The sequence below is a fragment of the Schistocerca gregaria genome, chromosome 1 (assembly GCF_023897955.1).
Source record: "Schistocerca gregaria isolate iqSchGreg1 chromosome 1, iqSchGreg1.2, whole genome shotgun sequence".
Lineage (NCBI taxonomy): Eukaryota > Metazoa > Arthropoda > Insecta > Orthoptera > Acrididae > Schistocerca > Schistocerca gregaria.
In genome coordinates, this window is record NC_064920.1 from 8,837,993 (window position 1) to 8,855,128 (window position 17,136).

General features: G+C 43.4%; 1 protein-coding gene across 14 annotated transcripts in view; it reads left to right on the forward strand.

Moving 5' to 3' along the window:
• LOC126320910 (tight junction protein ZO-1) overlaps nucleotides 1–17,136 on the forward strand; it is an 839,027-nt gene that overhangs the window by 404,834 nt on the left and 417,057 nt on the right. For 2 of the 14 annotated variants that reach the window (XM_049994153.1, XM_049994234.1), the window contains exon 1: nucleotides 5,845–6,004. The exons of 11 other annotated variants lie outside the window; for them this stretch is intronic. In XM_049994153.1, the coding sequence (XP_049850110.1) occupies nucleotides 5,978–6,004 (27 nt within the window). In that variant the 5' untranslated portion in view covers nucleotides 5,845–5,977. Of the gene's footprint in view, nucleotides 1–5,841; nucleotides 6,005–17,136 lie in introns of those variants that run through there. One more of the 14 variants, XM_049994175.1, reaches the window with a different exon arrangement.

A 17,136-nucleotide genomic window follows, 5' to 3' on the forward strand; every position in this document is an offset into this window, starting at 1 on the left:
GTGGCTCAGAACCGGCCTTGTCCCAATACTAATGTGTTCGAGGAGGTGATTAAGTTTCTAAGTCGAATGTGAAAAACTATATAGATTTTTACTCATAAAACTGGACTTTGTCTATGTTAGTGAAAAACAGGACATTTAATGTGATCGGAAATGTTTTGCTTTATCATAGGATCGAAGTTGATGTTAAATAAATAATAATCAAATGCTGAACAGGATGCATTTGGAAAGAAAGCGGGGCTTTCGCGGCGAGGCATTTTGGCGAAGTAGGCACCTTGAAACTCGATCTCGTAGTTTGTGATTGTATATGGATGAGAAGGCAGTCTTTTAGGACGAGGATCTCCCACTGGCTTCGGTTAGGGTGATTTTTTAGTAGCCGTGTGTAGTGAGCTCTGACGTCAAACATGGATAGATGTCATATGCTTGGAGCTAATAGCCTTTTTTTAAACTTACCTCTATCAAACAGCAGGATCTAGTGAGTTGAACATTTCCCCCCTAGCTTGTAGGTGTAAGGTAGTGTTTGAGAGTTTCTGTCGCTGGTTTCGAGTGGTATAATTTTTTCCCCAAACAAGATAAGTCGAGTTGTCAGTTTTTTGTGTAGTATTGCCATTCTTGTGCAACCATCCCGGCATTTGCCTTGGAGAGATTTAGGGAAATCACGGAAAACGTAAATCAGGATGGGGCCAAACGCGGGATTGAATCCTTGTCCTCCAGAATGTGAGTCCAGAGTCCTAGCCACAGAGCGACATCGTAATTTACGACTTATTTGCTTCTTTGCACATCAGTGTAATGTATTATTATTTAGGAGTAGTTTCGAGGTCTGTAAACTGTATAGTCGCTTTAAGCGTGTAAAGGTGAGTGTTTTTGCACCAGCGTAGTATATAAATTAGGTGAAATGCGTAGCTAAATAAATTGTTCAAAAAATAAATAAAGTACTATTCCTCCTCTCTCCAGCAGCCCAGAACAGGCTGATTCGTTTTTCCACACGAATTCTCCTCCCCTCCAGACCGCTGGAATGGCGAGTGTTTTGTATCAGTTTAATAAACTATTTGAGATCCGATGTATGTAGGAAATATAGATGGATGACCTTGAAAAGTAGTTGAAACTAGGTATTTGGATGTTCAGCGAACACCTTGTGTTGCCTAGCTGAATGAGCAGTGGGGGCAACACCATCCTAACTTCCCTCAGCAAAATTCATGCAAATTATCCGTGAGGATAGCAAACACATTTGATGGCGGTAGTGGGTCTAATTGTTAATATCCAGTGCATGTCATACAGCTATGGATATCTCAGCCTCTTGTGGTGGTAACACGAAACTAATGCTGTAGGTAGATAACAAATTTAAAGAATTTTAAACAAATTTAGAGAAACTGATAGTAATTATATTCGAATTAAATGAGCAGCCTCTAGTGGGTTGCAACACCATACCAACTCCCCTAAGCAAAATTTTCCAAGAGGATGGCTAACACAATTGATGGTGGTACTGTATCTAATTGTTCAAATAAAGACTTATGTCCAGTTCCTAGGAAGAGGTGAGTTAGGTTAGAGGTGGTAGCCCAACTGCCCTTTCTTTCTCAACATTTTCTTAGGTTAGTATAGGTTGCTCAATTGCCCTATCTTCCCACCAAAATTAAAAGTTCCCTCGAGTTCGTAGGATGGGGCGACTTTTGTTAGTGGAGGTAGCCCAATTGGTCTATCTTCCCACCAATTTTGGATAATGGTACTCGCATCATCAGCTGACGTCAAGTAACGTTATGTACTTGCGTCACGGCCGCCATCTTGGATTTGGAGTGACGCCGAAATTGGGGTGACCTATTTTGGGGGTGGCGTCCTGGTTGCCCTACTACTAACATGTAACTCTTTTGTATCGGTTGTGAATAAGTTCGGTAATTTTCACACCTGTCAACAGCTGCTTTCTTTGGGATTGGAATAGTTATATTCTTCTTTAAGTGTGAGGGTATTTCTTCTGTCTCATACATCTTGTTCACCAGATGGTAGAGTTTTGTCAGGTCTGGCTCTGTCAAGGCTATCAGTAGTTCTAATGGAATGCTGTCTACTCCTGGGGCCTTGTTTCGACTTACATCTTTCACTGCTCTGTTAAATATTCACACAGTGTTATATCTCCCATTCCATGTTCACTTTCGTCCTCTTCCATTTCAATAATATTGCACTCAAGTACATCGCCCTTGTATAGACCCTCTATATATGCCTTCCATCTTTCTGCTTTCCCTTCTTTGCATATAACTGCGTTTCCAACTGACCTCTCTATATTCATACAAGTGGTTCTCTTTTCTCCAAACGTCTCTTTAATTTTCCTATAGGCAGTATCTATGTTACCCCTAGTGAAATATGCTTCTACAGCCTTACATTAGTCCTCTAGCCATCCCTGCTTAGCTATTTTGCACTTCTTGTCGATCTCATTTTTGATACTTTTGTATTTATTTTTGCGTCCTTCATTTACTGCATTTTTATATTTTCTGCTTTCATCAATTAAATTCAATATCTCTTCTGTTACCCAAGGATTTCTACTAGCCCTCGTCTTTTTTACGTATTTGATCTTCTGCTGCCTTCACGATTTCATCTCTCAAAGCTGTCCATTCTTCTTCTATTGTATTTCTTTCCCCTGTTCCTGTCAATCGTCCCGTAATGCTCTCTCTGCAACCTCTGGTTCTTTCAGTTTATCCAGGTCCCATCACTTGAAATTCCCACCTATTTGCAGTTTCTTCAGTTTTACTCTACATTTCATAACCATTAAATTGTGGTCAGACGCACATCTGCCCCTGGATATGTTTTACAATTCAAAACCTGTTTCCTAAATCTCTGTCTAACCATTACATGATCTATCTGAAATCTTCCAGTGTCTCCAGGCCTCTTCCACGTATACGTCTACATCTTCATCTACATGGATACTCTGCAAATCACATTTAAGTGGCTGGCCGAGGGTTCATCGAATCACCTTCACAATTGTCTATTATTCCAATCTCGTATAGTGCACGGAAAGAATGAACACCTATATCTTTCCGTACGAGCTCTGATTTCCCTTATGTTATCGTGGTGATCGTTCCTCCCTATATAGGTCGGTGTCAACAAAATGTTTTCGCTTTTGAACGAGAAAGTTGGTGATTGGAATTTCATGAGTAGACTCCGTCGCAACGGAAAACGCTTTTATTTTAATGATTTCCAGCCCAAATCCTGTATCATTTCTGTGACACTCTCTCCCACATTTCGGGATAATACAAAACGCGCTGCCTTTCTTTGAACTTTTCCGATGTACTCCGTCAGTCCTGTCTGGTAGGGATCCCACACCGCGCAGTAGTTTCTGAAAGAGTACGGACAAGTGTAGTGTAGATAGCCTTCTTTGTAGGTCTGTTATATTCTGTAAGTGTCCTGCCAATAATCTTCTGTCATAATTGTTAAACCAAGTTTTATCTATGATGAAGTTATACTCTGTGCAACATTCTACAAGGTGGCTTCCTCTTTCATTCCTTACCCCGATTCCATATTCACCTACTACTTTTCCTTCTCTTCCTTTTCCTACTGTCGAATTCCAGTCCTCCTTGAGTATTACATTTTCGTTTACCTTCACTACCTGAATAATTTCTTATATTTCATCCTATCTTTCATCAGTCTCTTCGTCATCTGCAGAACTAGTTGGCATAGAAACCTGTACTATTGTGATAGGTGTGGGCTTCGGGTTTGTCTTGGCTACAATAATGCATTCACTATGCTGTTCATAGTAGCTGACCCCCGCTCCTAATTTTTTATTCATTATTAAACCTACTTCTGCATTGTCCCTATTTGATTTTTTTGTATTATGTATTTGTACTATCTATTGAGATAAATTAGAGCAAATGCCATTTTTGACGTTTATCATTGCTGTAGTTGATCTGTCCTGAGCAATACTCAGTTATTGATTACTTGCTAAATCTTTTTTTTTTCTTTTTCTTTTTTTTTATTTAAATGTTTTAAATGTCCCGTGGACATCAGCAAAATTTCGTGAGGTTTTCGTTTGAAAAGTTGTGTGGTGTGCCTTTCTATTTCTTGATTGTACTGCGGGCTTACAATATTGTTTATTTACCTTTTCTTGTGCTCTCTGACGAATTCTGGATGTTAATGTGTCGCTGTGAGCTACACACAGTTTTCAGTGCCCATTTACTTTTGCCGTGTGCTGTTGACAGTCGTTTTGTTTCACTATTTTATAGTTTGAAGTGGTTCAGCTGTTTTAAACACGCCGAAGTATTTTCTGATCTTTATGGGCGGGCTGAGTGCTGTTTCATGGCATCAGGCTCGGCTGCTGTTCTGTTGGCCAAATTTTAAGTCTTCTTAGTTTTCAGTCCTGCCGGGTAATGGATCCAGCTGTAGAGGAATTTGCGCGCTCCGAAATCGCACGAGTTGTACCGCCGTAAAAGGCTAGCAGCCGCCCAGAAAGCGAGTTCGACTTGAGGCAGAAGTTAAACAACTCGTGGTACGGCCCGCGAATTAATGTGTGCTATGAGTTTTAAATGTGCGAGTCCGCGTCCGACTAGCCTCTCTGCGCTCTTTATTTCCGCCTCGGCCTCTAATTCCCGCGCTCTCTCTTCTGCCTCTATGTTATTTTCGTCCATTCGTTGCTGTGCGGTACAGCATACCAGAATGGAGAAAAAGAGAGATACATCCCGTACGGAATCTGCTAACCGTTAATGGAATTCACTGACTTGGAATAATGAAGGACAGACAGATGTTGCTCATTCCGAATTTCTTTTTCCGCTTTGCTTATCCGTCCCTCGGCGATATCACAGTTTGAACTGACGCTGTAATGTTAATGTACACTCTTTTTTTTTTTTCACTCATCTTTCAGTTTCGATAAACCGTTATGGGATTTGAAGGGGATGAAGATTCAGTGAGAGCAAGATAATGGATGGTGAAAGATATTTCTTGTACATGTGATTTGTTTCCTCAAGAAATACGAGCTCTTTGTCACTGTGAGCATATTTGATGCATTGTGGAGAATTTCCTGTATTGATTTTAAGTAGAATAACTAAAACAGTTAAAAATTAAAACCATTTCCTTTTAGAATGCGAGAAAGTGTGAAATTAGTATAAATTGTCATTTTGGAGGGTCCTACTTTGTGTGTTGGGACCGTGATGCGAGCAGCGCAGGTTGTAAATGGTCCAGTCACATCTTGCTCGGCCTCCTCTCGTTGGAAGTGCTGTCGTGCAATCACGTTCGTAATTAAGCACATCTTCTAACACTGCATATTTATAATCAATCACCATTTAACGCAAGAACTGGCACTGCAATGTGGAAGCGAACTGAACGATTAAAATGTCCCCGAGAAAGCCAAAAGTAGAGTAAATTTTCCTAGAATATTTGCGGTCTGTTAGCGTCATACTGTTTCCGCAAGTGGCGCTGTCATAGCACTCCATCAAGATGCCAGCTGTTCTTTGTGTTCGTCTGAAGCAACATCTTGCTGTACAAGTCCCGTGCACTGAGGACGAGACAGTGACAGACATTCACACGAGACTGAAGAAGGAGTGTGTGGATGATGCCACAGATCGTGGCCTATTCGTAATCTGATTTTGGCTGACAAGAGAATAACAGTGAACGAAATTCCAGAAGTATGGAAAACGGAAGTGCAGAACGTGATGTCCTCTGAATCAGTAGCGAGGAGCTGTGCAGTGGAATGCTTCGAGGAGTGAGCAGTGTGGCCTTTCCGTTGGCACGGTTGCACCGCCGCCGCCTGGCTGGCTGGCTAGACGCGCCAGGTCAGCTGGGGTGCGCGTATTTGTGGCGGAGGCGGCGGCGGCGGCTCCTCTGCGCATGCGCGAGCGCGCGGCCGCGCCGCCCCATGCCGGTGGCGGCAGTCGGGGGCGGCCAGCCGCCCGGGGCGTTGGCCTGCTCCACCGACGCCGCCGACCACATTACGACTCGACCACTCGAACGTTTTCGTTTCCGACCCGACCTCAGCGACGAAACGCGCGACACCTGCCGCTGCGGCGCCATGAAGTTCTACACGAACCTGAACAAGGTAGGCGCCGCCCCCAGCTGGCGAGCACGTGCGTGCCACGCGGCGGCCGGACCACGTGCCAGGCTGAGACGGCGGGCCGCGCCGCCACCGTCACCGTCACCCAGCCGGACTCGTGTTTTGTCATCCGGCCACGGTTATTTGTTGACAATGGGATGTCGGCAGTTTCCCGCCTCGATTAACGCTTTTTGTCGCGGTAATCCATCTCAGCTTTGACACATGTTCGAAAAATTATTCTTATTTTTTCAAAAAAATTTTTTTTGTTATTGTGTCTCTGCGTTATTCCTAAGTAATATAGACGTATACCTTATTTTGCGACCGCAATAAAAATCTTAGACAATTCCCTTTCGTTTTATTTCGAAGAAACTTCAGTGCCCACTCGAACGATATGGTTTTTCTGACAAAGTTGTTTCCCAAGACCGTAAACAGTTGTCATGTTTTTAAATGACTCCTCTTAAACGGTATTAAATTACTATCATTATTTACGTTTCTTTCGGTGCTTACTTCATTCCTAACGTTCTTCTACATACAGGTGTCACCGAGCGAGGTGGTGCAGTGGTTAGCACACTGGACTCGCATTCGGAAGGGCCATCCTAATTTAGGTTTTCCGTGATTTCTCTAAATCGCTCGAGCCAAATGCCGCGATGGTTCTTTTGAAAGGGCACGGCCGACTTCCTTCCCCGTCCTTCGCTAATCCGCTGAGACCGATGACCTCGCTGTCTGGTCTCTTCCCCCAAACAACCCAACCCAACACACAGGTGTTCTGCTTTGGTACACTACATTTCACTGACACGGAATGTATTTTTGTTTTCACATTGTGTAGATCCACTTAAAACTGTGCGCACTTTATTTTTGTTGTTGCTGGGTGCGCTAATCCTTCGTTTTGTTTCCGTAGCTGTGGGGAACGCGTGCTATTCCTCCTTGTCTTTGTTTATATTTTGGACTGGTCTGTGTGTGTATGTGTGTGTGTAAGCCGGAGCAGTGTTTTTCTCTCATTATTCTTTTGTTAAAAATACTTTTTTATTATGGTAGTGCGGTGAGTGACCATGGATGGATATGTCCTGTTTAATGACATAATGTTTTTGTGGCTGCAGAGCACTTTTTATTTTTTTACTATATTATATTGTATTAGTTTAAATAACCTTTGGTTGCTTACATTTGGTCATTTTCTACGTGTTTCTTTTCTGTTATTATATTCTGAATTTGGAAATGTTCTTCTAGTGTTAAGGGATGTTTGTTGCTGAATATGATTATTTTCGTGTTTGTTTCTATTGTCGTATAGTGAGGAATTTCTTGATGTAATGCGCAATTCGTAGCACACACGTCGACCGACAGATTTTTTCATGGTGTTTACACTTTGCTCGCTGTTGCCTGTCTGTCCGGCGTTCCCCACGCCCCATGTATTTCTTCCAATCAGTGCGAAACGAAGCATTCAGACGACATGCGTGACTTGCTCACCGATATAGCACTTCAGACGTGTGTACCACATAAAAGAAATCAACTGACCCACTGAAAGGGAAGGCGTGTTATTATCGACAATGAAGTCTGTAAAAAAGAAAAGGAGAAGTAGATTACGATGGACAACAAAGATTCCCAATAGGTATATTCAGTGTACGTGAGCACTGTTCCGAGAAGCTTTAACTGAAGCAGGAAAACGCGAACATCTCGTCATCAGCAAATAGTAGAGGGTATAAAGCAGACGTTGACAGAGCACTTGTGCTGAGCGCGTCGGCGGGCAAACCTGTAGCGGCGGCGTCCTGGACAAGTAGAGCAGTCAGCATTGGTCGTGTACGAACGTCTGCCTTTACAACTGCTCCATCTTCTCTTTTTTTCTGTCACCAGCCGTTTGGAAATATGTAATTCCATTTTCATGTAAACGGTATCGTGTGTTTAACGTGACCAAAAGAATATGTCGAACATACGTTCATTAATTGTCTGTGCAGAAATAATGTTCGTCCACCGCAGCTTGCACGTTCACAGTGATAGATATCCAGACTGCCAGTGCAGAGCCTGCTGTATGAGAGTACGTTAAGAGAATAACACGCAGCACGTGGCGTTAAAGAACTGAGTGTGTTTACAAAATGAAACGTAGATGGTGAGCGTCGTTAATTAAAAGATAAAAGGATGATTTGTTGATTGTTTAAAATAGTTGCACAGAAATGTTTAAATGTAGATTGTCATAGGTAAGGGTATTACGAAATTAATCGTTTTTGTTGTTGTTGTGTAGTATAGGTTTCATATGGGTGGATGTTTGGTTCAGGGATTTCTTTGGCTTTTTTTTTTTGGGGGGGGGGGGGTGTTACCAGGGATAAGGTATCGAAGTAACGCTTAGGGTGTGATGAATGGGGAGTAGTGAGAATGTGAGCCCTGACAAGGTAGGAGTGATGTGTTGAACCAGAGAGAAGACTGAAGTTTTTTGGGAGACGAAATGGAGAGCGTGCAGGTGTGTTGGCGGAGCCCCAGGCAGGATCGCAGAGCAGGGTGGCGGTAGGGCGGGGGGTTCCTGTAGGGTACGCTGAGTTCATCCGACATCGGCCTATGGCTTAGGACTTACAGTATTAGAGAGAGGACAGATCCTCGAGGTCACGTTTGCGTTTGGTTGGAAGATACGGGAGCCGGTGTTGTTGATGATCGATGGCGACATTAGAAGAGCGGTTTGACAAAAAGGATGCGCAAGGACGGAGTTTGATGAGTAGACTGAAATGTCACGCACGATCGTACACATTTAAAGTCACCGTGGCAACGTTAAAACCGTCTTCACAATTAATTACATAATTCGTCAACAGTATTTCAGTAGCTTCTCTCAAAACTATAACCCGGCGAATTCCTCAGGATGTTGTAATTACTTCAGACAGAAGCGCCTTACTATGGAACACCAACCTTATCTGGGTCTCATCATTGACAGCAAGCTCACATTCAGAGACTCCATTGATCGCATCTACAACATAACCAATCGTCTCATCTATCTAATGTATCCACTCATCAAAGACTGTTAGTTACTCATCGCCAGGAAAAAGTCACGAATCTACCAAGTGTTTCTTCTCCACATAATAACTTGTGTCTCCGAAAAGTGCTCGTTAGCAACAAATACCAGTTTCTAGAAAGTGCAAATCATTGAAACCACATTTCTCCGCATAGCTGCCCGTTATTTGCCGAACTTTGTCACCCATACAGGCTACTAAATTCCGAAAAATCTTGTCACGATTCAGTACACGCCCACAAAGTCCAGGCAAAAGCACCATCTTCTCACTATAACCTCATCCGTAATATTGGACGACTCACATCCAATCTTAGAAACAAATTCTCCAGAATGATACTGGACCGTCAATTTCATCAACCCCTTACTGTCATAATGAAAATGAGCAAAATCACAACAACAAACCACGTTACTCCCGATGTCTCTTATATTTTCATTTTCGTACCTTTATGCTCAGATAAAAGGAATGACGTCTTTGTGTCCGGTCCTTTAGCAAAACAGGTCACGAACGCCTGACATTGTGCGTCGCATCTTTTCGACAGTCTAACATAAGACGTCCTCACCACTTAGAAACTGGTTGCTGTCTGGTGGTGGGAGACCCACTGGCGAACCTAGCGGCAACAAAGCCACACGTGGAATGCATGTCAGGCGCAGAGAATTTTTGCAGACAGCTTAACATATGCAGTTGTTAAACCTTATCGTAAGAAAGGCAACAAGAAAGACTTAAACAATTTACGTCCAATTTCCTTACTGACATATTTTTCGATAATATTACCCGCCTCCGTTGTCCCTCAGTCACGCTAGATCCTGTTGACACTTCGATAGCAACTTCCTTCCCTGCATTGTCTTTTGTGGTTGCGACACACAATTCTTCGTCTGTGACACTGAGCTGCCCCCCCCCCCCTCCCCCCCCCCCCCCTATACCTACGCACATACCCGAAGTTCTCCCTGACCGCCTGCAGTGCTTATGACCGTAGCCAGCATGCAGCATTCTTTATTAGCGGTTTTAGCATAACAGTTTGCCGGCCGCTGTGGCCGAGTTGTTCTAGGCGCTTCAGTCCGGAACCGCGCTGCTGCTACGGTCGCACGTTCGAATCCTGCCTCGGTCATGGATGTGTGTGTTGTCCTTATGTTAGTTAGGTTTAGGTAGTTCTAAGTCTAGGGGACTGCTTGTGTTGTGTGCAAGAACTCCCACCCGAAAATAAGTTTATGAACACATTCTGCAAAAGCGACAAATTGGAAAGGCCGCGTTCTGTCATTGATAGTTTTTCTTGCAGTACATGTGCCTGTCGGCTGGACAAATTTGTCATTTACGACGTTCAACACAGTTGCTTTTGAATCACGGAACATGCTCTTTAACAGGCGATGATAAGCATTCGACTCAGATGTTAAGTCCCACAGTGCTTAGTGCCATTTGAACCATAACATTTTAACTGGACATCTAGATTGACGACTGGAACTCGTTTGGTCGGATAAAAACGTCCTCATCGGCAAATAACCACACAGAGAAGTTTTACTATGTGTTCTTGTTGGAATAGCTTCATCAGTCTGGACCTTTAAGCTTCCACACTCGGTAACTGCTTGTGTTGCGTGCAAGAAATCCCACCCGAAAATAAGTTATTGACCACGTTATGCAAAAACGACAAATTCGAAAGGCCGCGTTCTGTCATTTAGAGTTTTTCTTGCAGTACATGTCCCTGTCGACTGGAAATTTGCCATTTGCGACATTCAACACAGTTGCTTTCGTATCACGGAACATGCTCTTTAACAGGCAATGATAAGCATTCGACTTTATAGAAATATAACTTCCTGAATCTACTAGTATCCAGGCAGGTTGTCCGTCGGTGATGACGTCAGCGAGATTTCCTGGTATCTTGGGGACTGTCTTCCATGGAAGATTTTAATCTCTGTAGTTCTCACCTCTGTAGAAAGTCACTTAGCTCATTTTTTGTGAATTCGGCGGCTAGGCTGGTAGCTGGTAACTCTGTACGGCGGCAGAGACCGACTACAGGGTGTTGGAAGTGACCTTCTCCAGGCTACGACGACGAGCTCCGTCCAGCTGGTCGGTAATAATCGTCTGCAGTTGACCGGCGTGGATAGGACTGTTGTGATGGTTGACGTCTTGCGACCTAATAGCCGCCTAACAGTCGCCTTCTTTCTTCTCAGTAGCGCACAACGTTTCTAGGGCGTCTACAGTAAAAACAAACTAGCAGTTTGTCCTGCGAGTGTGGAGGCGTTGGTCAGGCGCTGGCTTGTCGTTTGCCGGTGGCGGCGCAAGACCGAGTTGGCAGCGGCCACTCATATGGCACGTTCGACTGGCGTTGGAGATCGGTTCCAAAGGTCGATACACCTCTTACCTCAATTTCTCTATTGCCTCCTTAAGTATGGGATCGAAGTTCGTCGCTCCTGTCTCTTGTGTAAGCGGCCCAATGTTAATGGACGGCTTAAATGGTTGTAGCTCTTGTCTTACTATCTGGTGTGTGAGAGAAGCGAGATTACGATGGCTTTTCGTAACTGCCGTAGGGAGCACATTCGGCAGTGGACGATACGTCTTTTGTTCAACTCTTTTCTGTTCTGACGCAATAGTGACCAAACTGGACTCACATTCGAGTGGACGACGGTTCAAACCCGCGTCCGGTCATCCTGATTTAGGTTTTCCTTGATTTTCCCAAATCGTTTCAGGTATATGCCGGGATTGTTCCTTTGAAAAGGCACGGCCGATTTTCTTCCTCATCCTTCCCTAGTCCGAGCTTGTGTTCCGTCCCTAATAACGTCGTTGTCGACGGGACGTTAAACGTTAATTTCCTCCTCCTATTTTACGCGTTCATAAAATGGTTTCTCTTGAAGCTCAGTGGAAAAAAATTACGTGTTTCTGCAATTCTACATGTCTTCAGCTGATTAATGTGTAGTTTCTGCTCTTAAAACGAAAAGTTACTTTTCAGTAACCATTTGTATATTACAAGGATATCGTAACTGAACGGTCTTTGACGAGCTGTTTAACACGTCTTGTGGCCGTTAGGGAACCTTTACAATAACAATTCGTTGCTACGTATGCTCACGGTCGTGCAGATAGCGCTACAAATCACTATAAGCGATTTAGTCTGAGGTTCAGTTTGATATTTTTGCAACTCCTTTTGCACTGGCCTTTGGAAAGTAACATCCTGAAGTACGGTTGTTACTCGCTGAATTCCAATATCATCGTATGGGGGGAGAGAGGTTCCGCACTAGAGAAAAATAGAAAACATCTACAAGAATTTTTCTCTTGAACTGCTCATAGAATCGTTAAAATAACTGCTCGATTGTGCAGTATGTTCGTAACTAGACACGTATGTGAAAGACTTTTTACAATAATCGCAGAGATAATGTCACATACGTTCATCTGACGGAAGCAACCCGTTTGGTGACCAGACGTTTCACTCTAAATATTAAAATATTAAGTAAAAGAGAAATCGTCGAGTCATGTAAAGATAAAATTTCTTCTTTTTCGCAAACAGTAGTCCTGCTGTAATCTTCACGTTAATTAATAGGTGTTTGATGAGGTAGTACGTGTTCTTGGCTTGACACTTTACAATTTGTGTTCTGTGTGATAAAAAAAAGTAAAGCGCCCAGATGCAGAAGAGGAAACGGACTTATATTTCAGGAGTTGAGAGGACACGTGCTGTTATCGTCGTGATTATAGAGTCAGATCAAAAATGTAGGTGGCAGTGTGAGGTCACTTATGACGTCGCGTCCTCTCTGGTCTGGACGCGTGCGCCGATTCTGTTGGCAGGAGTGCCGTAAAGCCGTCGCAGCTTCTGGTGAGCCGAGCTGGCCGGAACCGTTTGAACTGGTCGCTGTTCCACTGAACACAGGCACTGGGACGGGGCTGCTCCCACGCGGATGACCAGCGGAGTACCTCGACGTCGCGCAGGCGCGTGCCGTTGGTGGGCGAGCGTTGTCCTGTTGAAACATTGCGCCACGGTTCTGTGGCACGAGAGGCGACAAGCGACCACGCAGGCTGACCGCGACGTTTCTGCCGCCGTGCCGTCAGGGTGCGGTTCACGCCACCTCTCCAGACGCAGCCGCTCGCGTTGCGGTTTTAACGACAGCCTACGTGCGGGACAATAATTCCGCAATTGTGCTACGATTAATCTCTGCCCAGTGGTGTACGGTGACGCAGACGTTAAGGGGTGACGATGTGCCGGGTGCACAAAGTGGCGGTCCTGCCGTGTGGTGGACAGACGTGGCGGATCGAAACCTCGGCGGCGGGTGCGGCTAGCCCTCACGTTACCGTGCAGCCCACCATCGAATCGTTGTCACAGTTGAAAGGACCACAAAATTTGAGTATTGTGCTATTCGACAAGCAGGCGAAAGAATGACGCCGCTGTCAAACTCTGTCAGAAGCGGATAACGTTGTGTCGCACGAGTATGGTGTCCTTCAACAGTGGATTACTTGACATCTGACGCTGTTGATGGCCGTTCTATAACCGACCACACCTGGTAACAACAGCAAACACGAACAATGCCATCTCGTGGGCGTTCTACCTGTGATGAAATTGCAACTCCTATCATTTAGATACCTACCATAGGTTGTCAATAAACACAATCAGATATCTGCAAAGAGTTAATGCGCTATGTACACTTAGTAACTGAGATAAACATAACTTTGAACTGAAGTGCTGTAGGAGTATTGGGACAAGGGGCATACGGGAACAAAGTACCGTAATCAAAGATGGCGGATTTTGGCGGGAAGTTTGAATTTTGGCTGGAAAGTGCCATGCGCCCCCTCCCCCAGAAAAATGGCTGGAAATTCAAATTCAAACATGATAATGCGTCACACCTAGGAAAATGGGGAATAAATGGACTATTCTTTATTATGTAACCAGTTTCAAGCATGTGTGTTTGCCACTGGGTCTGGATTTGAACTAACTTAGTTCATATCGTGGCCACCAGAGGACGCTACCGTGACGTCGCGTGATGCCACAAGATGGTCTGCTCTCTCTCTCTCTCTCTCTCTCTCTCTCTCTCTCTCTCTCTCACTCGCGCGCGCACGCGCGCGCGCGCGCGCGCGCGTTAACCGGACACACGCCGCGCCACCGGCGTCCACCGCTGACGTCACACACCGGCCACCACCTCCAAACATGAGCCGGACATAGTCTTCTGTAAATATGCTAACAGCCACATCACCCATCTAAGCTATCAATTACCCAAGTACTTAATTCCATTTGAATTTTAATCACATTAAATAATTCAAATTACAATTTCAATATTCAATGATCAAATGAGAATTTCCACGTTTTCTCACTATCAGCGCGGTGTTCATTCATCACCTAGCACCCCCATCCCCCACGCCTAGAATGCTGCATTCCTATTGGCCACGTGATTCGACTTCGTATAGGTATGAAAAGGTGTTCACTATAGTTTCAATTATCTAGTTTCAACTACTTTTCAAGGTCCTTGGACAATTTACGAGTGCTGAGCGTGTTTGCAGATATGTGTATTGCATTATTTAGGAGCAGTTTGCTTTTCTGTACTGAAATTAGGAGTTGTTTGCTCGTCTGTGGGCTGTGCAACATTACCCCAGGCACATCTGGGTGGGTGTTTCGTGATAGTGTGATAAATATACTCCGTACCTAAATAAAATGTTTGAAAATAAATAGAGTGCAGTCAATGCTTACTCTGCCATCTGTCTCATGGACAGAGATCGACATGTATGTATTGCCTATATCTTCCCTTATCCTCCTCAATGTATTTTCATATAAAGTATCTAAATAGTCCTTTCTCAGTGTGGATTCTAATGGAATGCTGTGGTGACTGTATTTCTCTCGAAAACTTTTGAACTGGCAAGTTTGATGTATTTTTTTTTTTAATTTGCCTGATGTTTAATCCCTCCAGCATGCTGACTTAAATGCGACCTCTGCTCAGGACGTACATGAAAACAAAAAGAAATGAGAAAGTCTTTGTGGAATAATGTACGTCGAGATCTAGGTAGCAAAATTAACCTATATCATGGGTTTAGAAACAATGTTATTGCATTCGCATTTGTGTGGTCCAAGTTAACTCGGGAAAAGCAATGACATCACTGTTCTCTTGAGTGCGCGCAGCAGATAAAAAGGTTAACATTTTCCTTAAGTCGTTGTTGCACACATTGCAGTGAATAATTCTTCTGTTTTGTACAGAATTTAGGAAATTCTTGTAAGCACTGACAAATGATACTTTCGGCATGTTTGACTTTGCACAGATACTGTCGCTGTGAAATATTTCGCCACATCCAAGCAGCACGCTGACCGACTTACTGAAGACAGTGTAGTTTTTTTTTAAACAGGGCAGGAAGGCAGACCACAAGGCTTGCCCCTACAGTACGTGCCCTGCCGTCCCCTTTGACGGTTCACAGCGAGCGACAACGGTCTGCTGGGACAACCTGCTGACTCATCATTGGTGTTCACGCATGCAGACAAAACAGTTAGCAGTCAGTTACTGTTTTCTTAGTAGACGGGATGACCAGAAGAGAAGTTTTAGGCATACAAATTTTATTCGACTGGATTTTTAAAAATTTGATGCAGTCAGGTTCTAACAAGAAATTAGGTATTTTAGGTACTATAAAATTACAATTTTGAATAAAATATTTGCGTAATTTGTAGCCAGGGAGACCACGAGAGAATGTTAGTTATTAAAAATTTAATTTAAGCGTCAGTCGGTGTCGTGAATGTTTTTGAAATAAACTGTGGAGTATTTAAGTGCCCCAGGCGCTTATCGAATTTTCTAGACAGGCATTTAAACATAAATATAAAGTAATGAATACAGGCTGTTCCCATTGCTATTATGTCTTTATTGCCATCAAAACAGCTCTGCAATGGCCTTTTTAAAAATGAATACCTCCCTAGCTCACCGGCTTCAAATTGCAAAGTATCTGTTAATTACCGAAAAAAAATTAAAACAGAACATTGGAAATTAAGAGCAGATCAGTTACGTGCATTAGTGTCAAAACTATCAAATAAAACAAAGATTAATAAGGTAAGGTTCAATTTAACGTAATTCCACAAACCCTGAACTTACGCAAATTTTCATTCATTCACACACTCGACACTGATTGAATGCCTACAAGATGCACAAATATGTCGTTTGCAGTTTATACAGTACTTCAGTCTTCGTATCCGATGACCGATGACACAGGAAACACCTCTTCCGTTTCACTGGACCAACATTTCGCACTGAAGAAGGCAATGGCTTATTGAGAATACGCCCAATAGAACCTCTGAGTTCTCTAGGTAGTCTTGTGTCGAGTAACCTTTCATTTAGGTTCATCTCACACAGTTTCTCTGAAAGGTCCTTTAGGAAATTGAATCTTGAGATGGGTTTATTGTCCCTGAAGGCTGAATAAAGTACATGTGAATAAACACCAGCAATGATTCCAAAGAACATAGCCAGTGGCAAACGACAGGTGCGCCTGCTAGTTGAAAAGGTCATACATTTTTGATCTAATCCAATACCTCCTTTTGTTTGGTTATAAAAAATAATTATTTCGGACTTGCCTGTCTCATTATCCGTGCTTTTAGAGTGATGCATAGCTGAAATTAATACCACTGCTTTATTTTTCTTGGGCATATATGAAACCAGGGTCTTGTATTTAGTAAAGCCATATTCGGTCGAGCCCTGTTTACGATTCTTTTGTGGCTGGAACTCTAATGGAATTTCCCTTTTATTTTTCTCCAGAGTGCCTACAAAAGAAGGCTTCCGTTTTTTCAGTTCAACGACTTCTGTTGAGCTAAAGTAATTTTCAGCTGTGATATTTCTCCAAGTATTCTGGACAGGTTTGGCCAGTCGAATTACTTTCTGTGATGGTATCAGTAATCTCTTCTCTTCAGGTGACAAACCCATTCCGTCGCTGTCTTTGCAAGTATGTATGTATGCGTTTAGGAGGTAATGTGTTGTGGCATCACATAAGATCATGATTTTGAGCCCATATTTTTTAGGTTTCGATGCCGTATACACTGCAAATCTGCATCTTCCATCAAACACTAGCAACATTTCACCAGTACTGGCTGTTTCTCCTATGCAGTACCAGTCTTATCTGTTTCTGGGTTCAAATGGCTCTGAGCACTATGGGACTCAACTGCTGTCGTTATTAGTCCCCTAGAACTTAGAACTACTTAAACCTAACTAACCTAAGGACATCACA